Raw genomic sequence first — 27,423 nt, 5'->3', positions numbered from 1 at the left:
ATCTTGATATGTTGTGACATAAAGAAAATAGATTATGAAGCATTCCACTCATTACTCTTGATAACTTTTTTTCATGTTAGAAACATTGTTTGTGTTTAGACTGTCATGTTAAAGACGTGACACACTAAGTTATCAAAACATCTCTAAATATTAAAAGCTAGGATCTCTCTCAAATTAACATAGAATCTCTTGAAATTTTTGATGTATAACATAGGAATTTTCTTCTCAACTATATGTATATGGTGCACCAACCATAGTAAAAAATAGAGTAACAATGATGATTCGTTTGGTTAACAATAGAAATTTTCAAGTTAAATAGCAAGCATTACACACTAATTTTGTTCTCTATAGATACACAAATGCAAAAGCCAAACAATACGAGCCAACCATTGAGGATTAGTCGACCTGAAGACCCCACCTCAAAACTATCAACTAAGCTTGCCGATGCATCATAAATCCCATCTTAATATTGGCTTTTCACTTCAATTTTGGTGCAGGATATCCAATCATCAAGTATGGTAGCAAATCAATGTTCCCCATCGACAATATAAACTAGAAGCAGAAATAAACCCCAAGGAACTCAATGATGATGATGATCTCAACGCATGTCAGCTCCTTCGGTTTGCCTTTGTTCTCTTAGGAGCCATAAGAGATTTTTCGCCTGCAAATGGTAGATATCAATTAGAAAAACTAGCTTTAGTGCTAAAGACCTTAGAGCTGAGTTCAATGTTACACAAGCATACACACAACGCCCAGAACCTTAATAAGGCTATAACGCCATAGGTTGACAGATGAATGCAATTGGACTCCTACGGTTTCATGGTATTAAAGAGCTACCCACAATCATGTGTTCTTCTCTTCCTATCACTTCGTTCATCATGAGATGTATTGAATGAACTCCAATCGAAATTAATTTGAAAAATATTTATAAACAAAAAAATTCAATCATTTCCATATGGTTCATAAGGCAGTGGGTAAGTGTAAATCTAGGCATGACTAAGGTATAAAGCTCATCCAGTCCACATTTGTGTTATAGAAGATGGCCATTGTCCTTATGAACTGATTTTCCATGGGCAAACACCTTGGGGATATTTTTCTTTGGCAATGACCAAGTCATTGGCCTTATAATTCCTTGTGGATGAACCAAGAAGCATGTTTCATCCTAGCATTATGTTCAATTGTAGTTGTTCCTGGGTCCTACTTATTGTTGGGGATAAGGCCCCAAGGAGTCCTTTTTTGTATATTTTGACCCAAATTTGGGGGGTTTCAAGCATTTGCATTATATCTTTCTAGGAATATTTCTACTATATTTTTTTGCCCCAAATTTAGGGGGTTACATGCATTTGCATTATCTATATAACTTTTGGTCATTGGCTGTATGTGAACATTGCCAAAATGACCTAAAAGTCACTTACCAATAAGAATTGATCCAAATCTCTCATAATGAGGTAGGAACTTTTAGCAGCTTAATCTTGCTTTCCATATTTCAAAAAGTCCTCTACCTTCTCTTTCCTCACACAACCTACTCCCTTGGTGTTTTGGAGCAACCAACCACACCATCACATCTCTTTCGATCGATCACACAATGTATCTCTTTCACTTATGCACAAGGTCCTTTTTGTTGAAATCTCTGCTCCATGGCTCTTTATATATAGCCTCAATTACAAAAATGTGATTAACCATGTAGGATTATATGATGTCCTATGTGGACAGAGTGCTTATGCACTCTTACAAAATCCCTGCTATGGGCTACTGCTATCCCAGAAGCTCGCTTGCTAGCTTGCTCCTCCCACCAGTTCTTGATTAGCCCGCTCTACTAGATCTTTGTCTGGTATTGATAGTTGTTGCCCGTTATCGCAAGTCGTTGTACTCCAAGTCCTCTTCTGAACTCCTGCAACCTTTGTAAACACATCGTTATCTTGTCACTGACAAGAACCCATTTTCTGATGAAGAGATAACGTACTTCAAAGTGCTTCTTGCGTGATGAAACACAAGGTTCTTAGCGAGTTGAACACTACTCATGTTATCGCAATATATCACTGTCGTGCTTGGCACTTTGATCCCTAGATCAAGTAGAAGTCACTTTAGCCATACAATTTCATACGCAGTTATTGCCGCTCCTCTGTATTCCGCTTCTGTGCTGGAGAGAGCGGCCATTGGTTGTTTCTTGCTGCTCCACGTTACTATACTGCCACCTAGCGATAACATGTATCCACTAGTAGGTCTTGTGGCTGGTGGGTTTCCCACCCAGTTAGCGTCCATTTACTCCTCGTATAGTGAAGTGGGGGAGTGTGAAAGTGAGGGTAATTGAATGTACTTCTCCCATCACCACTCCGGATATCGAGGCAAATATATCCTCGGAAAAGAGGAATATTTGACCGATTTGTAACATAACTACCTCCCTCCTTAAGCTATAAAAGAGGGAGGGGTCTCTTGTAAAGCGGTTCCCCATTTTTTTTGGAGTTGGTCCGGATTTGTTTTGGTCTTGTTTGTCTGTTAGGGTTTGGGGTTCCATTTTGGTGTCTAGGGTTAGTTCTGCTCGAGCTCGTATGCTTTGAGGATTTTGATTTTCTGTTCTGTCTTCAGCGCAAGGACTCCATTCAGTGCGGCAACCCCGAGAGCTCCCCACCTAGAGACTTGCTAGCAGAAGGTCGTTGTAGTTTGATCTGCTCGGTCAAGCTCAAAGCCGGAGATGTATTCTTTTTCTGGTTTTCTGTATGCAAGGAGTGTGTGTCGAGTAAGAGTCTCTCTCTCTCATCGTAATTACCTTACCCTAGTGGTAAGTTGTTAGCACTACAAGCATTGCGTTCTAGGTTCAAAACCCAACTTCCTCACCTCTCTATTATATACTTCTTATATATCTATTAATTCACTAAATGCCACTGTGGAATGTAAGGGTTGAACCCATGACCACCTGGTCTCCATTGGGCAACCTTACCAACTGAGCTACATCCATCTGGGCTCTCTCTCTGTCTCTCTCGTTCGGTTGCCTCCTATGTGTATTCGGTATCGGCGACGCTCCAGTCGGTGTCTCAGGTGGTGTAACCGGTACCGGTGAGGCTCGGTCTTTCCTCCTCTGTCTCTCTGGTCCAAGAGCCCGGTGGTCCCGCCCCGTTTCGACACATACTCGCGGACATCCACGACAACGGGTGGTGGAGAACAATGCCAAGGAAAACGAAGGCGGTCGTGGGAAAGGAAAGAGAAGGAGATGGAAGAAGGAATCGGGAATCGATCACGATTGAGGAACCATAAAAGCAAGACAGCGAGGTGGAGATCGTGATGGCACAACTACTTGGACTCTTAACAAGTCAAGGGGAGGAGCAAGAAACAGGTCAAGAAGGATGAATCGCATGAAAGAAGCTACAAAAGGGTGCCCCCATGGGAGAACTTGGGGACAAGGGAGTCCTCGATGCTTGAGAAGTGGATCATCAACATGAAGAACCACTTGGAGTGGTGTGGGATGATGCCACGAGCTTAGGTGATGGTACCAAGTGTGTACCTTGAGGATGATGTTAAGGATTGGTACCATTCAGAAAGTGAAGGAGGCCCTTCAAAAGTTGGGAAGAGTTCAAGCTATGAGTGCGGGAGCATTTCATCCCACGGGATGAGCCTTCAAGGATGAAGGATGGATGGAGGGTCTTACCCTACGAGTTTGGGAGACAAAGGGAGCAGCACACATTGTATTTATCTCAAGAAAAATACATTGACAAGGTGCTGGACAGATTTTGTATGGCTGACGCAAAGCTTCTTGGAGTGCCATTACAGCCATATGATAAAGTCTCTAAGGAAGATTGTCCTAAGACAAAAGAAGCAATCAATGACATGCATGGTGTACCTTATGCTTCAGCTTGTGGTTCACTTATGTATGCTATGGTTGCTACTAGACCTAATATTGCCTATGCAGTGGGAGTTGTAAGCCGATCCATGGCTAATCCGGGCAAGGCACATTGGAATGCAGTAAAGTCCATTATGAGGTACTTAAAAGGGACTAAAAATATATACCTCTGTTATGGAAAAGACCCATTAGAGCTGAAGGGTTTCTGTGACTCTGACATGGCAGGTGACGTGGATACACGGAAATCCATAAGTGGTTATGTATTCACACTTGCAAGTGGTGCTGTATCATGGTGTAGTAGGCTGCAAAAGGTTGTTGATTTGTCCACTACCGAGGCTGGATATATCTCAGCCACTGAGGCTTCCAAGGAAGCAATATGGTTAGCACGTCTATGCAGTGAGTTTGGTTTGCCTGAAAAGGCACCCATTCTTGGTTGTGATAGCCACAGTGCCATCTGTTTGGCAAAGAATGCTATGTTTCATGTACGCACAAAACATATTGATATGCGATATCACTTCATTCGAGAAGTGCTTGAGGATGGCCTTATCACATTGATAAAGGTCCACACATCAAAGAACCCTGCAGATGTACTGACCAAGTGCTTACCCAAAGCACAACATCAGATATGTATACAAGCATGGTAAACACCCTTGAAGAATGGTAAATACGATACTTTTGGATTAACTATTTATTATGAGGTAAATAAAGCTTAAAAAAGGACAAAAAAACAAAAAAAACCCTTTGAAAAAGGGGAAAAAACACAAGAATGTTTGAATAACATTTGCATTCGTTTTCCAACGTAGGAAAACGAATGTTATGCTAGACGAACACGAATTTTACGTACTATGATTGCATCTAAAGGGCCTATACTAGGGTGAATCCTGAGTATTCCATAGCCCGATTGAGATCATTCCTACCCCTTACAGTTGGGACTCACGGAAGACCTAGTCCCAAACCCTGCTACAAGGGAAACGCCTACCTTGACGTAACAGCTCTTGGTATAATGGCTTGGGAAGCCCAAGAGTCACCTCTTTGCATAACGACTGGGGTAACCCAACAACCACCCTTAGACTATACGAGAACCTCCTCATTTTTTATTCATACCTAGATTTTTTAATTACTTACTCTCTCCTCTCCATCTTCTTAATCCTAGTTAGTTCGAAGGAGATTTTAATAAAACCTTCTCGTATGCGTGATTAAGTATGAATGCTGATTAATTATAGTTTTGGCTTGATATCTCTTCTCCCCACTATGTTTTGGGCTCATTTCGAGACTCCCATGTTTTAGGTCCATCACAGGCTTGTGCGCAATGCAGCCTCCTTGTTTTCTTCACGTGCATGTGCTGGTCCACTTCCACCTGCATCGCTCACAGCCGCAACCCTCTTCTTGAGCTGTCTTGTCCTGTACTTGATAGTGATCAAGATCACAAACCTTGCTCTAATATTATGTTGAAATCTCTGTAAGGGATTAAGGTTAGCATGGGAAAACACAAAAACACATGAGGAGAAAGAAAGAAAGATATATTAACGTCTTGTAAGAGGCCAAAATGGCCTATAAGACCAAACAAGAGATTACATCTTAAGTGTTGTCTCGTCTTTGAGAACAAATCAAAATAAAATAAATATTACACGGTAAATATAAAAGTAAATCAGATGAAAAGAGACAAGGGAATCTGGTTTTTGGCATATGCGAGATTCTCAAGTTAGATATATTGTAACTTTTGTCTTCGAAAGATCTCTGGCATAGGTCGATCAAGAATGGAAATGTCTCCGAAGCGGGGGAAGCAACTGTGATGGCGGGAGATAATGGCTTTTATTTGTCGATGACACGGGTGTCGAGGTCATGGTCAATGGGGCCGGGGCCTACGTGCATGGCAAATTGCTATTGTCCGATCAATTGAAAGATCTCTGGCATAGGTCGATCAAGAATGGAAATGTCTCCGAAGCGGGGGAAGCAATTGCGATGGCGGGAGATAATGGCTTTTATCTGTCGATGACACGGGTGTCGAGGTCATGGTCAATGGGGCCGGGGCCTACGTGCATGGCAAATTGCTATTGTCCGATCAATTGTAACCCCTTTGTTATGTCCTAGTCTAGAGCCCATTTGTGTATCCCGTGATTGACCTGTAGCATTAGTAGGAGTGATGGGGCTAAAGAAAGTTGTGATTGTTCTTTGTGGATGAGCTTGTGTAGCTGTATTCTTCAACAACTTTTCCCGATGTCTCTTGAGCTCTAGCAAGAAAAGTCCTCAGTATCGTTGGCCCTCATATTCCATTACCTTGCGTAGTGGGCAAAAGCCTTGTTTAAAGAGGCAATGGTATCTCCCTCTAATTTCATAAAAGACTCTACAATGACAAACATAGTGTTCTTCGGATTCCACTCCTTGATGACGCAATTGGCAAATTCTCTCTTCTAGAGGTAGTCGTGTATATCTACCTACCTCAATCTGTAACTGATGTGATGAAGTTCACAGCTGCCCTATCACACTACGCAGCACATACGATAGATGTATGTCCATATAAGGTGGCCTGATGATGAATCCATCCTCCGATCTGTGTAAGAAGTGTGTCTTATAGTGGGCCATCTCTGTACCAAGTGGTATTTTGGGGCTGATCCATGTTATCTTGTTTTCCAAGTTAATAATATCAGTTCGGATCACTCTATTCTTTTCCACTTTGGTCATATTTAGATGGGGACAATTCAAGCTATATTGGAACGGGGGTAGTGCATTTATACTCATGCCATGTGACTCAAACCATTGCTACATTTCAGAATACCAACAATGAGTGTCTCCATTTTCAGCAAGTTGTCTTGATGACTTAAGTGCCAACCTTGGGTACCTTCCTTTAGGGAGCTCCCAAAGACATTGGATAAATGTCACTAATCGGAACAATGCCTCGGTGATTATAGGTGTTTCTCTCATCTCTGCCCGGATTATATCGTGGGGCACCAATGCTTTGCTCCTTATCATGCGAGCAATCATTGACACTAAAGGTCTCTCTAAATCTTTCCAATGATTTGCCTTGTCAAGACTCAGTCCCCATGTTTCTACTCCATAGAGAAGAGTTGGTGTGACGACAAATGTATCAAATAACCACAGCTTAGTTCATGGCTCTTGGAATTGCAAATGTGCACATTGTCTCTCGAGAGCACCAAGGGTTGCATATCCACGAGAAAGTTGGGCACAAGCAGCCTCCTGTAAGGAGAACCTAGGCCCTGTAAATGTTACTCCTAGTTATGTGTCGGAGTGTGTGTATTCCACCTTTTCCTCTCCCAAGAAGAATTCCAGTTCTGATCTTGTTACCCATGCTTGAGTGGTGTTAAACACCATCACTTTAGTTTTATCCATGTTGATTGACAAACCTTTGTCCGTACAAAATAGTTTTGAGGCATTTACATGTATTTGTAGTCCCTCCAGAGAGTCAGAAATCAGCACAATATCATCAGCATATAGTAATCTTTGTATAGCTATACCGGCTAGGCGTGCTCCCGAACCCCCGAATCTCTCTATGTAATGTGATGCCTCATCTATATAGAGACTAAAGAGAGTGGGTGATAGTGGGCATTCTTGCTTCACTCCAATTGTGCTAGCCACCGCCTCTGACAAACCCTTGGAAGATCGCACTTTTCCTGACATGGATTCATAGAGTGCATAGATTCCCCATTGCATATATGTAGGACCACCAAGGGCTTCTAGCCGCTGCATAAGCCGAGCACGTGGCACAATGTCAAAGGCTTTTCAGAAATCCACAAAGCAGCAATAAATCCTCTTATTATGGGCTCTGCCCTCCTCAATAAGGGCCCGGAGGGTGAATATGTGATCCAAAGTTGTGAACCCCTTCCGAAAGCCTGCTTGTCCAACTGAACGGCAGCCATTCCGTTCTGCCCATATACTCAATTCTGATTCTAGAATCGAGCCATATAGTTTAGCCAAGTAATGGCCAATCATGATTGTCCTATAGTTGCTTGGCATCATGGGGTCTCCACTCTTGAGGATTGGCACAATGATATGCTGAGTCCATCTAGTAGGGAAACCTTCACACATGGATCTATTAAAGATGTGTGCTAGCAATGGGAGCAAGGTGTCATGGGCATAGATAAAGTGCTCACCCACCAATCCATCATGATCTTGGGCATTCCCAAATTGTAGCCGATCAATAGCATTTCTTACATTTTGTGGAGTAAAAAAGGTTGATTCATGTGGGCAGGAGCCATGTGGGTGGGGAAGAGGAGGTTGCCACGGGATATCATATAGAACCTTTGCATATTCATGCCACACCTGAGGTGAGGTCAGTTGTGTGGTATGTTGCCTCTCATTAAACATTTTCCATGCTCTTTTACTTTCTCGTCCTAGAAACAATCGATACAAATGATCTTCAAATTTAGCCAAATACAATATCTTCTTCTTCCTTACGAGGCGTTGGAAGGTTGGTCTCACTTGTTTGTGTATAAATGCCCCGAGTTACATCACGCTGCAAGCATCTCCTTGTATCACGATCTTTAACTCTGGTAGTGAAATATCCAAAGTAACAACAGCTTTTTACCCAATCGATGAAGCGCAGTATAGCTCAAGAGGCTCGGAGATTATAGGCCTTCATTCATGCGGGAGTATAGAATATGAAAAGGTATGTTTCTATACTAAACGAGAGGGTTTATTGGTTAAGGAAACCCGTAAGGAAAAACAAAGTTAAAGATGTAGAACCCACACGTATGCATGGGGAGTATAGAGTTGTTGGTTTCTATACTCAATTGGCGAGTAACGGGATTCGAACCCATGTTTTCAAATTCACAATTTGACACTCTGACCATTAAGTTATACCCACCCCAAAGAAAAGAAGGGCTAGCTTCTCACTCCTTTAGATTCAGAAGGGACCCGAAAGGCATTTGTGGCTGCCTATGCAATGATTTTGACAATCCTTGGGTAAGTTAAAAGTTCTTCAAGGGGTGCGAAAGGATCCAAATCGAGCATGCCATTGTATACACCATAACTATACACATCAATTGTCTTGCAAGTAAATAGATACTTAGCCAGCCCACAATCCTTAGCATATACATCCTTTGTGGATCCATCCTTTACCTCGAAGCGTAGATATGCATGATCTGCTGCCAAGCCAATAGGTCTACCCGATATAGTGAACTCTTTTATTTCAGGTATAAGAGATGGAGATCCCATTAGATAATTGATTGTGCTTGCACCTCCGTTTGGGTTCCAACATGTCAAAGCATCTTATCCAAGCCATTGTGACAAGCCATTATATATCACAAATCCATGTGCACATCCCAAGGCTAGAAAGTGTTTTCCATATTCAATTATAGCACTCATATCTTGAACTTGTCGCTTTAGACCAACCTTTTCAGCCATAACTTCTCCATAAACAGCCTCGTTGGTGTTAAACATAATTGTTTGTTCATCCTTGGTTCGTGCATTAAAATCTCCTAATAGTATTATGCCCCCATAATAGCAAATCTTATGATATCATCATATAATGGTAGATATGGTGATTCACCTAAAGGTGCAAACCTTGAGTAGGCAGGTGGAAAGTAGCAAATTGCAATATATAGCTCCCTAAGATCCCCTCTTTTGATTCGTATCCACATGTAGTGTGCATCTACATCCTTATGGACAACATGCACTCTATCATGGAGCTCCTTTTTGTATAGCACAACCACTCCTCCCGAACTTCTAGTGCTTCCTGGTGTCCGAGGTTGGGAACGGCATATTGACTCCCATCTATATCCTTGTACCTCAGGGAGTTTGCTAGCCATGCATTGGTGGGTCTCTGAATACATAGCAATATCTGTGTTTTTGCTAGCTATGCATTGGAGGGAGAGACAGAGAGTATGCACAATGAACTTCTATTGTTAGAAATATACTATATGGCTTCATATATAGCCTTGATTACAAAAATGTGACTAACCCTAAATACTCTTCACCATAAGGGTCCCGATCGAGGATGTGTTCATATACATGTCTAGGCTTATATTTCTAACAATTTTGTCCATGATCCATTTCTAGCACTTCGTCTCTAGAGGCCCCAAATTTCAAGAGTTTTTTGTTCAGAGATGAGTTTCTATTTTCTTTTTCAAACTTACATTTCCTACAAATATGTGAATGGAGAAAAACATTTTGGTTCTAACCATAGAAGAAAAAATGTGAATGGAGAAAAACATTTTGGTTCTAGCACTTTGTCTCTAGAGGCCCCAAATTTCAAGAGTTTTTTTGTCCAAAGATGAGTTTCTATTTTCTTTTTCAAACTTACATTTCCTACGAATATGTGAATGGAGAAAAACATTTTGGTTCTAGTAAGAGTTTTACTAATTCGCTCTTCTATTTTCATTTATTTCGTCATTAATTCCTAACTCACCTTACACCAGCCAACATTTTGGTTTGTCAAATGTTAACACTTCCTCACCATCAGCAAAATGAGAGAAACTGAACCAAAAGAAAAAAGGAAAATCACCTTTTGTTTTGCCCTAGGTGTTCCATATCTTGCAATGGCAGCAAGAGGTGAAATTGCCCCTTCCTGCAGAACAGAAATTTGGAACTTTATATTATGCGAACATAAGAGTAAGAGAGCTGCTGTGGCATTCTCTTTGCCACGTTGCGACCCCGTCTCAACAACTTCTACCAAGCCTGATATCCCACCATGAACTTCACCAATGGATGTCGATCCCTCCGGAATATGAGCAAGATTGTGGATGATTGCAACTGCTTTGTCCACCAATCCAGCAGCAGGATTAGACATGAGTGCAACTAGTTCCTTCACTGCATTCGACCTCACGATCTTCAACTTGTTCATGGGATCTGTCGACAGAATATTTAAAGCGTTGAGCGCATCCTTTTGGCCTCGTGGTGAACCATTGATAAGAAGATCAATTAGTAGTGGAATTGCTGCAGACCGACCAATCACAGCTTTGCTCTCATTATCCCCACGAAATAAACTAAACAAGGTTGCAGCTGCATTCTCTTTGGCTGCTAGGGTACCCAAATCGAGGACACAAACTAAAGAATCAATTGGATTAGCTATGGAAATCTCAGACTTATTATTATCATTAATTGACAAGTTCAGCAAAGCTGTGACAGCATTCTCTTGTATTTCGGGATCAGCCGAATGCAACAAAGAAACCAAAGGTAGAATGGCTCCACATTTAGCAATAATAGTTCTCGTTTCTGTGTTATGCTTGGTAAGGAGCCTTAGTTCTTTAGCAGCAATATTCTGGGCATCTGCTAAAAACACGTTCGCGTTCACAAGTGGAAGGATTGCGCATTCCACTTGTAGAATCTTCTTAAAACGAAGCAAATACACCCTCTCTACAATAATTGGATGCACTAGTATCACATGTTCTTCAACTTGATGAGAATTTGCAAATATAAAAATACATGATAGATCTACGAGTGGAGATCATTAGAAATCATGCAAGTTTAGACATGTTGATAAGTTAATGTAGGCATAATAAAGTTCAACTATGGCTCAATATGGCACTATTGTGCAACAAGGGAAACACTAACTTAAAGACTTATATTAATTAGGTAGGTTTTACAAAAATATGAGGTGTACTTGTATCCATACTAATAAAATGAGATATAATTTATACTTTGACCCATACGTGCATGTATGTAATTGTGGTTAATGTAGGATAGTGCACATTAGGATAAGTGATTGGAATAACTAACTTATTAAAGTATTCAATACTTGTATTTAAAGTTGATCTAATCTATTCCTCAGTTTGTTCATATGGGATCAAACCATATGTGTATATAATTGTGCACAATGTAAGGCAGTGAACTTTAGGATAATGTCGTGGAAATAACAAACCTATTAGGCTTTCATACCTGTATTTAAAATTGATCTACTCTATTGCTTAGGTGATTCACACAAGATCAAACTCCGAACGATAACGCAACTGGAACCATTATCAACACACTCCACAATCTAAGCAGCAATGGAATAGAAACATAATAGTTTTAACAATATAAGACAAAGATCCATAATAACAACATGGACAGTCATGGCAACAATTATAGGGCCATGTTCTGTTAAGGTTAGCTTGGACCAAAATCAGCCTCCATTTAAACTAGTTCATGTTTCTCCATAAGTTTGGTAGTCAGCAGCTATGCACGCGGTGAAACCAATATCATAAATCTACTAATCAAGTATATAAAAATAAAATTGAAACATATAGAAGATTATAAAGAATAGAATCCACTAGGTAAAACCCAAAATTTGTATTAATAATGTGAAATCTTAACAAATCGTCAGTGTCATATTCTTTATAGAGTCTATTACATAGCAATCAATTCATCAACGTCATTTTCTTCATCATCTTGTGTAGAACTGTCTTCGGCTATACGTGCATTGGTTTCCCCTATTAGCCGAGCCAACGAAATATCTTCTATAAGCTCATCATCAAGCTCTATTAGCTCCCCCGGTTCGCCGGCTAACGGAGGAATAGGCTCTCGCGAAGCAGGTTGAAACCTTTCTGTATTGGCGAGGTTCTTTGCACCGACCTCCTCATCCTGGTCTGGGCACTCCCACAGAGCCTTAATCCGCATATTAATAAATATAACTTGGTCCTCGTCCTTCTCCAATGCAACTGTATTTCTAAACAGCTTCAATGCACATGCTGACGTAGTTCCTATGATGTAAGTAACAAGAAGATTTAGTTGTCAAACGAAAAAAAAGTGATTGGTTATCTCAAGATCGTTACCCTAGTTCGAGGAATACCTGTGCCAAAAAAGAGATCTAATATCCAGTCTCCTTCGACAGAAAACATCTCGATCAAGCGCATCATAAGTCGTTGAGGTTTTTGGTATGGGTTGACAAGTCCCCGTTCTGTCGTGGTGACATGTCGCAATTTCCGAGTCACTGCTGGATATACCAACAGATTTGAACCTCCCACTTCATTAGAATGCTCTTTGATTCTCTGTTTCTTAATTTCATCGAAGTAGCCAACCGTTATGTATTCAATGGCATTAACGAACCGAAAAGTTGGCCCTCTATTTACATTGGTCTTGATCCTATAAAAAATAATTCATCGAGTTAAGAATAGATTCAACAACCTTAAGAATTGCAATATAATGAAAGACACCTATAAATAATCCTTACCATGCAAGGTTCTCGATGCCATGGCAACGAGATCTCAAAGCTTGAGCTACCGAGTACCCTTGGTCCATACTATGAAAGACAACTATTCGCCACAAGGATACGGTCGTTAGCTCAGCGAAATCCTTGACCATCTTCTCCAATTGTTTAAACCTAAACGGTTCATCGTCGTATGATGACCCAGCCATTCGAAATCCGTAAGGAATATCCGCAATCATTAGCGTATATTCCTTCTTTGGCACCTTCTGGATCAAGTCGATGACATCACCGCAAACCACATTGTAGTAAAGATCTCTCATAATATCTTTTTTGTGGCTAAATTTTTTAAACGAGCCATCTTCCTCCATTTCGTTCGCCTTGACTAAGCGACGATCCTTTTCTTTTCTGGCTCGCTCGAGATGTGCAAGGAAGGATGTAGGGAAATCGTGTATATCCTTAACTTCTCCTTGTTTCTTGCCTCGACACGGTTTCTAATAGAAGCAATAGGACATCAGGTATTATTATACAAGCTCTACATATGATGAAAGGGTAATGAAAAAACATGAATACTAACCCAATCCTTGAATGCAATAAAATACTCTGATAACGCCTTATACGAAGACGTTAGAGGATAATCCTCGGTCACTTGTTCCCAAGTTATACATCCAAGTTGTTTCATCATAACTTCTTGGATCTTCATGTACACCTTATGACTATAAAATTAGAAATCAAGATTAGAACTTTGAATTACATCAGATAGACTACAGTTTCAGTATTTGAAAGACTTACTTATTGAACTCAGTGACCATTTCTTCAAGGCTTAAATCTTTCGCCACAACCCTTGACAAAACCGACACAAGAAGCTGCTCGTCCTTAATACCTTGCATCGCTCTCCATAGAGACAGCTTCATGTCGTCTGCCGCTTCTTCAATTGTCAAGTCAATTTTCTTGGCGGCTTGTGACTTTAACTCTAGTTGAGGGTCAACCCTACATTTCTTTTGTCGTTGACCCTTTACCTCCTTATTCTCCCACATTGAGAAGATTTGATCTTGGAGGTCCCATACTTCTCCATCTCTAAACGCCAATTGAAACCAAGACTCATACTTTCGAAGACCATCGGACCTAACATTATCATCTACCACAATGCCGACTTCATGCAGACATTGACGTCGAAGGCCTGGATGTAACTTCACACCAAACTTTTGTTTCACATCTAAATACTCGTGGTGGAAGAACCGTATACGCTCAATAGACGACATTTTCTGCCTATAGTCATTATCATTATTATGGTCCCATGCCAACAGCTTAGCCTCTTCGGTTGTGAGCCCAACATAAATTTTGCACTCGGTATACTTGAAGAAGAAAGTGGTTGGATGTTCTCTCACAAGTTGCCGACGTGCCTCTGCTGAATGCGATCCACCAATGACAAAATAATTATATTGATCATGCTTTCTAATATCAAAATCTTCAATGGTTTCACATTCTTCAGGATCTACCATAACAATAAAAGGCACCACAGTGGCATGAGGATTAATTTTCATTTTTTTCTTGAGATTTTGAACATGCATGCGGTGAGGCTCTCTAATCTCAAGTGGTCTTCGACCTGTTTTTTCATCAATAGGGGGCCGATGGATGTGTGTTATAGGCAAATTAAATACTTGCCCTTTCCTGACCAGCTTCCGTTGCATTAACTCTCTCCTTATTTTATTCTGCTCGGATGACAAAACACCCGAGGCCAGCTCGGCTCCTGGCGTCCCCTTATTATCCTCTTCTTCATTTTCACTTGTTGAATCCGTATCCGACATTTTCGTTGTCTTCTTCTTGGCTGGTCTTGACTGGACTTTGGATACCTTTTTTGTGGCCTTCAAGGGGGAGGGCACTTCATCTCTTAGAGTTACATGGCCTTGTATATAAGGCCTCAAGGTAACAATAAGGTTTTGTGAGTTATCAAGTGCTTTTTTGAACACTTCAGGCCCAAAAGATTCCTTTACTAAAAGGTCTTCTGAAAGGAACACTTTACGTACCCCCTTGGAGCACTCTATCATTACCAGTATGTTAGCCGAATCTGCATCTTCGTAGTCAAATCGTAGAATACGGCCATACATAAATGGGGTTTCTTTTCCAAGCTGCCCCTCACCCTTCCTCTTTGTTGTATACAATACGACTTTTTTCTTTGAGTCGACATATTGCATACACCATTCCTTGTCCGTTAGATCTCGGTCAGGAAGGTCTTCGCCTCCAGTAGCGGCGACAAGTTTCTTTTGGCTAACATCACTATGTGGCTGAGATTTTGTCTCTTCGTTAAAGAGAAGCTTTTTTCCTCTCTTCATGGTCTCAGGAGCTACCTTGGTCTGGGCTTCGATTGGAGAACCTTGTATGCGAAGCTTAATTTTCTTCACGGGTCGGTCCGACAGGTTCTCAAACGACCTATTTAAGAAAGTATATGCAAAAACATAAGTTAGGTAGTCACGTAGATTAAGGTTGTATATTAACATGAAGAACAGTTCCCAGGAGCAATCCTATATTCAAAAATCTATTATAGGCAGGGCTATTCAACCTAGAAAATATATATCGTAATAAGTAAACAGGGTTATATATTCTTTTAAATAGTAGGTATGACTTATATAGATTCTAAACCTATATTGAGGAGAATTTGCCATAGTAAAGGCAATTTGTGGATCATTTTCTACTATTTTAAGCTAAAGTAGGTCATAAAACACCTATAATTAGAGCATGTATTTCTTTAAAAGTACGTAAAGTCAACATAAAAAAGACTGATTTTGCCAGACAATTTGATATCATTTCCACCCCATAAACGATTTTTCTCTCTCAAAGCCTTCTTATATACAGGGACTCGATACGTCGTATCGAGTTCGTGTTTAAAACCTACACTTTAAACAGGAACTCGATACGCCGTATCGAGTTCGTGTTTAAAGTTTGAATTTTAAACAGGTGTTAAAGTGTAGGTTTTAAACACGAACTCGATACGCCGTATCAAGTTTCTGTTTAAAACCTACACTATAAATAGGAACTCGATAAGGCGTATCGAGTTCCTTTTTAAAATTCAAACTTTAAACACGAACTCGATACGCCGTATCGAGTTCGTGTTTAAAGTGTAGGTTTTAAACACGAACTCGATACGCCGTATCGAGATTCTTTTTGAAACCTACACTTTAAACACGAACTCGATACGGCGTATCGAGTTCGTGTTTAAATATTTGTATTGTATACATGAACTCGATACGGCGTATCGAGTTCTTGAGAAATGAAACATATTTACAAAAATGTCCACAGTGTCAGAGGCCTACCTGGAGTCCTCGCGCTCGATTCTCTTTGAAGACATGGTTGATCGTGTTGAAGTGGAGGCGGAGATCGCGCTTTCGTGCTTTGTGCTCTGAGTGCTTTGTGTGCTCTGTGTGCTCTCTACGTTCTGTGTGCTCTGTACGCTCTGTACGCTCTGGTGATTGAAATATGACGAGGTCTTCCTATTTATAGGGATTGAACACATTGGTTAAAGTAACCATAGTCACCTTAACCAAGGTTGGTAACTTTGAGGATAGTTAGTTGGTAACCATAGTCACATTAACTAGAGTAACTTATGATTGTATTAATGATTACAAAGTCAAACTAACATATTGATCAATCTTTTATAGTCATAACAACCTACAATGACTTCAAAGGTTATGAAGGAGACAATGATAGAGGTTCATGAATGTACCAATGATTGATTACTAAAAGCAACAATTTTTATGACTCTCAAATGTTATGTATTAAAGATGTGGACATGAATTAACCAATGATTGATAAGTCTAATATTTAAAATGGTGAGCATTAAAGAACCAATGCGTGAGACGTTTGTTATTCTCTAGCCGGACAAGGCCTAACACAAGGTGTCACGGAGACACTTCACCAAAGGGTGATTACGGCATAGGATTAAGATTCAACGATTACACCGACTTACATAGGTTACACGATTAGAATGCTTCGGTTAATTACACGCGTAAGATATAACAGTAATTACAGAACGGAAATCAAGACAGAAGTATAAACAACATAAGCTCTATTAATTATCCGCTGTCCTTACAATGGGGTCCGGGCCTTTAAATAGGTTTCCGGCCCGTAGTACAAAACGGTGCCTCTCGCACCTATTCGGGATCCGTCCGGATCTGGAACGGTATACCGTTTCCAGTCCGTCCGTCCACACTATGCTCATTTACAACCATATCTAATTAATTCCTTCACTCCGTATTTTGGACTCCTTGCCGGTCGGTAACAACGTTCTATATCAAAATGGGTGCCATTAATTAGCCAATGATTTTAACATTAATCCAACATATTCATGGCTTGTTAATGATTAGTTTTATATTTTACTTGATTTAACATCATTTAGATCTAGTTTATATAATGATTGATAATTTAAGTACAATTACTTTATTAAAAATAATTTTTAGATGTATTGTATTAATAGAATATTACATAATATAGATATTCTATTGATTTGGCTTTTGTTTAGAGAGAAGTTTATGTTTAGGGAGGAGTATATGTTTAGAGAGGAGTATAACTTAGAGAGCCCTATCTAGACCTTAAGCCATGAGTGAAGATTCACCGTTCTCGATTGAAGAATATTGTTTGTCATCAGACCCATCGTTTTCTACTGAAGAGTATTGTTTGTCAACAGAGTCACCATATTCGATTGAAGAATATTGTCTGTCGACCGACTCACCATATTCTATCGAAGAATATTGTATGAGCTCATCTACAGGGAATGTAAATAATGACACATGTGAAGAGTTCTCTATTGAAGAATACGATATTAATAAAGATACCGAGAATGAAGGAAGTGCCCAGGAAACATTGAATAACATTGGCGATGGTCACAACAGAGAATTAGACTATAACAAGGTTACACCAACCTCTATGCAGGAAGAGAAATCTGGGAGCCCTATGCATATTAGAAGAATCCCACGAAGAATTCGTCTGGCTAGATTTAGCTTGGTGACATCAGATAAACAGATTGGATTTGATGTCAACAAAATATGTTGTGCTCGTGGTTGTATGTCTATGATTGGAAAATCAAAGTTGCGAGAATTAAGGCGATACTATTTTTCGATGACCAGTGATGAGCAAGACACTTACCTCGGATCACATATGCAACTAGTATCTGACAAATGTACGGGGATCAAAGTATCATTCGAGTATTATATCTTCCATGCGCAACAGATATGTAGAGTTGCATTCAAAATTGCGTTATGTGTTAGTAACATGCGGCTACATAGAGTACAACAACGTCTACTTAGCAGGGATCATATGCTCAATTGTAAAGAGGTTCCAAGTATGAAAGGTGCAATTGGAAGACTAGCTATTGGTTGGATGAAAACTTACTTTCAGTTAAATTGTGAAGTAATGCCCACTACAGGTAGGATGCATCTTTCTGATAATTATACCCGTCGGGAAGTTTATGATGTCTATCGATCTGAAATGCTGGGCTCACGTAATAAGTCTATCACCTATAGCCAATTCACAAGATTATGGAGAGCTCGGTTTTCAAATGTTATTATTCCTCGTAAAGTACGTATGGGGTATTGCTCCATTTGTGCAAATCTTAAAAGTTTGGCTAAAGGTGCAAAGACATCAATGGAAAAGGATACGAGTAAGAAGTTACTACAAGAGCATCGTGAGGCACAATCCTTAGAACGAAGGAAGGCGATGCATCATAGAGAGAAGTGTTTGAAGAGGCCTGAACAATACATGTGCTTAATGATAGATGGCATGGACCAGAAGAAGACATGCTTGCCACATATGCGGAGGCTCCCCAAAGATGTCAATGATGAGTGCCTTGTTCAAATGCACTTGGTGGGATGCTTGGCTTATAATAGGTCTGTTCGACCTCACGTCTTCATTACTTACCCCAATGTTCACAATGACCCTAACCTAACAGTTACAGTGATTCACCGAGTTTTGATGTCTTGGGGACAACCTTTCCCCCCTGTTCTATACATTCAATTGGACAATACTGCTAGAGAGAACAAAAATTCAACTGTATTTGGCTATCTAAGTATGTTGGTCAACCTAGAATTGTTTAGGAAAGTGAAAGTCAATTTCCTTTTGGTTGGCCACACACATGACCATATAGATCAGATGTTTAGCACATTCTCCAGACAGTTGTCTCGGCATGATGCTTTCACTTTACCTAAACTATTTGATGTCATTTGTGATGCATATACACCACGCCCAAAAGTGTTACACTTGAAGGAGGTATATGACTTTAAGAGATATATATTAGATGGGGGTGGTGGGAATGTTAAAGTGCTTGCTCAGTTAAACAATATAAGTTTCAATCACATTCTTTTGATAAAGAAAAATGGAATAAGTGGTTCTACACTTTTGTATGCTAAACAATATTCATCTTCTACAACATGGGAACCTGAAGGTGGTTGCCAGTTATTACTTTGTATGCCGAGTACAATTGTCCATGGAGCTAAGCAAATGCCAATTGAGAAGAAAGGACAGTTGCAGAGCGACTTGGTATCAGAACAAAAACGGTCATGGCTCCAAGCCTTAGAAGAAAAAAGAAAGCATATTGAGGCCGCCAAGAAATATGCCGCACAACAAGACACGTCATGGTGGGATGTATTTTATAGTGATCAGAAAGAAATTATAGACAATTGTGTATCTGTTGATAATTGGAATTTGGAAACGCCATTCACATGGTCGCTGCAACATGATCGCGTAAATAGAAGTCCGGAGCGACTAGTAAATGCGATTAATGACAGCTTGGTCCATCCACAACAAAGAGACATTTATGTGGGACCAAGGATGACCAAAGCAGCCGAAGCTAGATGGCAAGGAAATTTGCAAGAGCTCACCGCGGGGATGTTGATTGCAACGCCGGCTGATGAGAACTCACATGGCCACCAATTTTGGGTTGGTAAAATTCTAGAAGTGCTAATGCATGAAATAGAAAACACGATCAAGTCTATAAATGTTCATTGGTACAACACTAGAAGTGCAAATGCTTTTACAGGTAAGTATACATTGGAGATGATTGAATGCCAATCAAGAAGGGGAGGTAGGAAGAGGAAGCGAAACATTCGTAACACCTCGACCCTTGATATCTCTGATGTGGATATCATCGTGTACGACTTCACACTTACAAAAGCCGGACGATTAAGGAAGTCAACAATAGATATAATAAAAGAAAAATTACCAGGTCTACAAGGTGGCTCGAGTCAAAGGCAAACGAGATCTGCTACATATAATCTAGAGTCAAACCATTTGGTTTATGACGAAGATAATGCACTGATTGGTACATCCGAGGATGATGAGGAGGAATCGTCATTGTATATTAGTTATAGTAGTGATTCTCCGTAAAGGAGTGATCATGAATGTATATTTGGGTATTAAGTGTAACTACATTCCGCTTGTAACAAATCGAGTAATATAAAATCATGTGTTTTGAATTCTTATGATTTCCCAAAAATCGTTTCTTATAAAATAACATTGGTTGTAAAGTTTGTGATATAAATTGAGAATGTATGTTTTTGAAATTCGTCTTTTTTTAGTTACTTCTAAATCACGAAAATAGTGGATTTTTAACCTTTTTCATAGTATGTTTGAACTTGTATGATACTGGTATCAATGTGTTTTGTAAAATCATTGAAAAACCCCTAAAATTTCCCTTATCCTTCCATTTATGCGCGATCCTTCCACTTGTGAACGCAAACGTGTTTAAAGGTGATTGAAGATCCTTCAGCAGGGTTAGAAGCTGTAATTTGAACGTGTCTCCATCATCTCCCACTAATTTGGGTTCTATTGGCCCAACTCTCAGCGCAGTTGAAGTATTTTGTGTGCTTTTGTTACTCGAGACAGAGCCATAATTATCTGAAATTACATTTGATCTACGCTCCTCATTGGATGCTGCAATGCTCGAAAATCCAAGATATCCATCATCAGAGAATTTTTTTTGCAAACTCAATGCTCCAACAATATCGTCAAGGCTTGATCCCTTGCATGCATTTAGAATATGAAAATAAGAACAATGCTAAATTAGGGAACTAAACATTACATGATGAGACAACCATCCATGTGGTTCTCGTTAGCACTGAAGTCAGCACCTGTGAAAAAACATACAAGATATCCCAGTTTCAGTCACCGGGTTTTGTTATTTTTGCTAGCTTTAATGAAATTACTTAATATTTGATTTTTCCACGGAGTGTTGACAATGTTCAAAGCAGATCTGGAAAAAATTAAATGGCATGCCGGGATATTCTATGATAGTTTGGCCAACAAACAAAGTTAGTTGGATATCATTCGTTTCTTGGATTTGGGGTATTTTCTTGGACAAGCAAGAAGCAATTGTGTCTCACACTCTCAGTGGAAGCAAAGTATAAGGTGGCGACCTATGTTGTGTGTCACACAATGTTACAGATAAAAAAATCAAAATGCCAATTTAATTGGAGTCAAAGGTCAAACCCAGATTGAATGCAACCAATGTTGCATTGATTCTGCAAAGAATGCCATGTTCCACAGGCAGATCAGTCATGTCGAGATCCAATACCATTTATACAAGAGCTAATTCCAAATGAGATGGTGAAGTTATAGTGGAGCATCCATGTGGCCGAAACTGGAAAGCACAAGAAGAAGTAGATGATGCAAGAATTCAGGCCATTGGATGATGCAGGAGTTCGTGGAATAAAAAGACTAAGTGGGAATAGGGAACATCATGTGATCCAAATACTGCAGATAAATCACTTGAGGGAAAACAGACCCTTTCGTTGTGGACAACAAAGCAGTGGATTGCTGGACAACAAGCTGGGTTTGCTATTAGGCCAAATCCAAATTATGAGCATGATACCTCCATCTTTCCACAGTTTATATTGACAGAGATGGAATCTACAATATTTCCTGCCTCTCTCCCATTTTAATGATTGCGAAATTATCCAACCATGAGTGTCTAATCTCAGATTCCCTCAGCATGGAGATCAAAAAAGAATCAACACAGAGCATGTGGCACAATTTATGCCTGTCTTCTTGAATACATGGTATCCACTTTATCAGTTTCCAATGACATAGTCTACAAATCACCAGTCACATTGATGATCTATCATATTAATTATTGGCACAACATTTCCATCTTCGTTTCACCATGTTTCATATCTCTTTCTTCAAACTGTGAGAAAAGCTGTTAATAGCAGCAGCGGAAGACTTAAAACAAAATAGGCACAGCCAAGCTGTGAGAAGGCTGTTAGACAGCAGTAGAAAAAATGGTTGCAAAGAGTAGAGACACAGCCAAGGAATAGAGCTTGTTTTAAGTAGCAAAAATGAAAATGAAAACTTATACAAAAGAGGCTGGTATAGCCTATTTATACAAAATTGGGGAATGTGGGTGAAATGGCTGTTTGGTAGTTAAGTGACTCTTGTACTACCAAACAGGTACAAAAAACTAGGAATAAAAGGGAATATCTTGGAAAAGGTAGAAGAGAGAAAAGGCATTTAAAGCATTGCAGATTCTAGAGAGAGAAGGCATTTAAAGAGTTGCAGATTCTAGAGAGAGAAGAATTTGAGAAAAGAGAGAATGTAGTACAAAGATAATAAATATGAAAGAGAGTGCAGGGTTGGAGCTGCCACCCTCCAACACCTCCTCTCAGCTCCAGAACGGCGGTCCAACATTGAGTCGATCAAGGAGCTGATCAATGGCTTGCCTTGGAAGTGGCTTAGTAAATAAATCAGCCACATTTTCTTGAGTAGGGCAATATGCCAAGTTGATGACTTGTGATTTCACTAAGTCACGAACAAAATGGTAGTGCACTTCGATGTGTTTTGTTCTACCATGAAATGCTGAGCTATGTGCCAAGGCACGTGCACTTTGGCTATCGGTGAAAACTGCAATAGGAGAGGCTTGCAAAACACCAATGTGAGAAAACAATTGCATCAACCATAGCAACTCACAGCAAGTATCCAAGTAGGCGCGATATTCAGCTTCCGTCGATGAAGTAGAAACTGAGTTTTGCTTCTTCTTCTACCAGAAATCAACCTACACCGAAATCCAACTCGGCCCACTCAGCCAAAGAAACAGTTTTCCTTGGCATTGAGGAACATACTTCACATTTGGCTGGACCAACTACTTCAACCATCGATGAGTGGTTAGTAGATAGTGGTGCCACTTCACACATGACCTATGACAAATCCATTTTGCATGATGTGAAGCAGAGCTCTTCCCAAATCTCTATAGGAGATGCCTCAAGCATTGAGGCTTCATGTGTGGGTAATGTGGTTCTTGACAATTCTTCAAGTGAAGAACCTGTCGTTCTTCAAGATGTGCTACCTGTGCCTCGCATCTCTACCAACCTACTTTCGGTTTACAAAATCACCAAGCAAGGTTATGGAGTCTACTTTGATAGCTCAGTTTTGGAAGTGATTGACACCAACAGTCTACAAATTGTAGCTAGTGGCACACAAGAAGGGGTTTTATATCGCCTAAAAAGCTCCCATAGCCCCTTGGAAAACTCCAAATCTCATCTTCTTCATCTTCTTCAAGGTTCTCATGCCTTGGTGGCACAAGAAGATCCCACGTTGTGGCATGCTAGGTTTGGTCATCTCAACTATGATTCTCTTCAAAAGCTCTCCTCCTCCCAACTAGTTGAGGGTCTTCCTATTTTCAAATCTCCCAATACCCCATGTGTTGCTTGTCTTCATGGCAAGCAACATCGAGAGCCTTTCCCTCATGAAGCCACTCACCGAGCAACATCTATCTTGGAGTTAGTGCACATGGATCTTTGTGGTCCCATGAAAACCACTACTCTTGGTGGTGCACGCTACTTCATGCTTATAATTGATGACTTCTCCCGCAAGGTTTGGGTTTATTTTCTTGTAGAAAAATCCCAAGTCTTCACAAAATTTCAAGAATGGGTAGCTCTCGTGGAGAACGAGACATCGAAGAAAGTTCGAAAGATCAAGTCGGACAATGGTGGAGAGTTTATCTCCAAAGCTTTCCATCATTTCTGCTCTCAACGAGGCATTGCTCGCCAATTTTCTACACCCAATACTCCTCAACAAAATGGAGTCGTGGAAAGGAAGAACCGGACAGTCCAAGAGATGGCTCGTACGATGCTATCTCAATCTGATCTTCCTCTCTCGTTTTGGGGTGAAGCTGTCAACACAGCAGTCTACATCATCAACTGCTGCCCAACAAAAGCAGTTGCTAGAATGACGCCTGAAGAAGCATTTACAGGTGTAACGCCCTCAGTATCTCATTTTAAAGTCGTTGGTTGTGATGCTTATGTTCACATTTCAGATCATAAAAGGACGAAATTTGAGTCCAAAACCAAGAAATGCAAATTTCTTGGTTACAGCACACAATCTAAAGCATACAGGTTATGGGATTTAGAGTCAAAGTCCCTAGTCATATCTAGGGATGTTCATTTTGTGGAGTCTCAGCCAGATGACTCTAGGATTTTACCTGAGTTCATGGTTGAAATCCAAGCTCCTCTGAAATCTCCTATTTTAGACAAAGATGTCTCATCTTCAAGCCCCCCATCTCCTCCTACTCAATCTCTAACTTCACCAACAATTCAAACCTCTCCCTCAACTCCACTTGTTTCCACTCCCTCTACAAACCAGCTTCCACCACTTCCCAAGTGGCTTCAAGCCACCATTCGTGATTCTCATCTCTCCGATGCTGAACTTCATGAGTATACATCTGGTTCTCGAACACGTAAGTCACAACGGCCTCTTCACTCATGCAACTTTGCCTTATTGTGCACTATTGTGCAATCAAAAGAACCCACAACAGCAAAAGAGGCCCTTGTTCTTCCAAAGTGGAAAGCAGCAATGGAAGTTGAACTTGATTCCATTGAGCGGAATCATACATGGGAACTGGTCCCACAGCCTCCACATCGACAAGTCATTGGATTGAAATGGATTTTCAAGACCAAATACCATGCTGATGGTACTTTGGATAAGCACAAGCCACGTTTAGTGGCAAAAGGCTACTCACAAGTTGAAGGAGTGGATTATGAGGAAACTTTTGCTCCAACAGCAAGGTACACATCTATCCGATGTGCGCTTGCACTTGCTGCTCACAACAAATGGGCCATTTTTCAAATGGATGTCAAGTCAGCCTTCCTTAACGGTGACTTGAAAGAGGAGGTTTATGTTGAACAGCCTCCAGGTTTCGAGATTTTAGAGCAGAAAAACATGGTCTACAAGTTACACAAAGCCTTGTATGGCTTAAAGCAAGCTCCCAAAGCTTGGCATGACAAAATTGATAGCTTCTTTCTTTCTCTTGGGTTTCAAAACTGTAATGCTGACAGCAATCTCTATGTTTTTTCCCAAGATAATTTGCTTTGCTTGATCATATTATATGTTGACGACCTTCTAATTACTGGGTCCCTTGCATCTAAAATCGAGGAGGTCCGCGCTGACCTCAAAACAACCTTTGAAATGACTGATCTAGGACTTCTCCATTATTTCATAGGTATGGAGGTCTATCAATCACATGGTGGTATCTTTCTCAGCCAACATAGGTATCTCAGGCAGCTCCTTGAGACCTATAACATGACAAATTGCAAGCCACTCTCCTGTCCAATGGATCCAAACTCAAAGCTATCTCGTGAAGACGATTCTCCCATATTTGAGGATATCACGAAATATAGGAGATTAATCGGGTCCCTTCTTCACTTAACTTATACCAGGCCTGATTTGTCCTATAGCGTGAGTATTCTCAGCCAATTCTCAACTGCTCCAAGACAAAGTCATTGGCAAGCAGCTATTCGAGTTCTTCGGTATTTGGCCAACACACTCGACTATGGTCTATCTTTTAGAGGCGGCATTGAGCTTGTTGGCTACTCAGATGTTGATTGGGCAGGTGATATTGATTCTAGAAGGTCCACATCTGGCTATTGTTTTATGTTAGGTTCAGGCTTGATTTCTTGGAAATCGAAGAAGCAAAACTCAGTTTCTACTTCATCAACGAAAGCTGAATATCGCGCTTACTTGGATACTTGCTGTGAGTTGCTATGGTTGATGCAATTGTTTTCTCACATTGGTGTTTTGCAAGCCTCTCCTATTGCAGTTTTCACTTATAGCCAAAGTGCACGTGCCTTGGCACATAGCTCAGCATTTCATGGTAGAACAAGACACATCGAAGTGCACTACCATTTTGTTCGTGACTTAGTGAAATCACAAGTCATCAACTTGGCATATTGCCCTACTCAAGAAAATGTGGCTGATTTATTTATTAAGCCACTTCCAAGGCAAGCCATTGATGAAACAATGGTGGCATGTGAGGCCATGGATATCCTCCTCTTGAGCTACAGCTGGACAATTTACAGCAGTTGTAAGTAGATACTCGGGGTCTTTCTACTTCTCCCTAGATGCTAGGTGAGGCTCAGATAAGGGGAAAAGAAAACAGAAGAGCCTCCTCTGTAGGGTTGGGAGGGAGGGATAAAAGAAGATAGGTCTGTGTGCTCTTTGGCAAAAAAAATCAGGCTGAGGATATGGAGACCTCACTGCTCTGATACCATGTGAGAAAAGCTGTTAATAGCAGCAGCGGAAGACTTAAAACAAAATAGGCACAACCAAGCTGTGAGAAGGCTGTTAGACAGCAGTAGAAAAAATGGTTGCAAAGAGTAGAGACACAGCCAAGGAATAGAGCTTGTTTTAAGTAGCAAAAAAGAAAATGAAAACTTATACAAAAGAGGCTGGTATAGCCTATTTATACAAAATTGGGGAATGTGGGTGAAATGGTTGTTTGGTAGTTAAGTGACTCTTGTACTACCAAACAGGTACAAAAAACTAGGAATAAAAGGGAATATCTTGGAAAAGGTAGAAGAGAGAAAAGGCATTTAAAGCATTGCAGGTTCTAGAGAGAGAAGTCATTTAAAGAGTTGCAGATTCTAGAGAGAGAAGAATCTGAGAAAAGAGAGAATGTAGTACAAAGATAATAAATATGAAAGAGAGTGCAGGGCTGGAGCTGCCACCCTCCAACACAAACATCATCTCTTGCCAAATCAAGGAATAGTAACTGATAAACCTTAATTGTTACTCTCCAAGCCAATTTCCTGAGAATAAATTAACCCAACACTGGATCATGAAACAAACCATCCACGATCAGCAAGTAAACGTAGCTCCATAATCCTAGTGAATGTTTTCCAAGAGTCAAGGATGCTTTCTTCACACCTAAATGGCAATCTCGAGGACGCTTAGCTTAAGACTTGCATTTTCCTCCCAAACTTTATGCTTCCTTCATTTCTTATGCATATGAAAGGCTCCAATATAAGAGACTGACATTGATATGGAGGAACCATACATATTATTACTAAGAAAAGCAAACAATTATGGGAAAAAGTGGCTAGAGTTACAATTTCTCTACGACTTACCAGCAAGGATTTGCTTGTCTTTCCAGCACATTTCTCCAGAAGTTCTTTCATCTTCACGCACACAACCGCTCGTGTGTTGAGATTGGACACCTCCTCACTATTTAGAAGCCCACTGCTTTTTCTCGAAG

At 40.3% G+C, this 27,423-nt stretch overlaps 1 protein-coding gene across 1 annotated transcript; it reads right to left on the bottom strand.

Annotated features, from left to right (window-relative positions):
• Positions 1 to 285: 285 nt before the first annotated feature.
• Positions 286 to 27,423, bottom strand: LOC147850641 (U-box domain-containing protein 2-like). Its single transcript, XM_087336283.1, has 4 exons — positions 27,296 to 27,423; positions 20,628 to 20,922; positions 10,296 to 11,062; positions 286 to 661 (listed from the first exon to the last, which is right to left on the bottom strand). The coding sequence occupies exons 1-4, from the start codon at positions 27,344 to 27,346 to the stop codon at positions 599 to 601; spliced, it is 1,176 nt and encodes a 391-aa protein (XP_087192409.1). The 5' UTR covers positions 27,347 to 27,423; the 3' UTR covers positions 286 to 598.

Source organism: Azolla caroliniana, unplaced genomic scaffold (assembly GCF_043228905.1).
Source record: "Azolla caroliniana isolate FFs.n. ecotype wild unplaced genomic scaffold, voAzoCaro1.0.p SCAF_21, whole genome shotgun sequence".
In the NCBI taxonomy this organism is placed as follows: Eukaryota; Viridiplantae; Streptophyta; class Polypodiopsida; order Salviniales; family Salviniaceae; genus Azolla; species Azolla caroliniana.
Note: the sequence above shows the minus strand (reverse complement) of the source record. Positions and strands in the feature narration are given on the sequence as shown.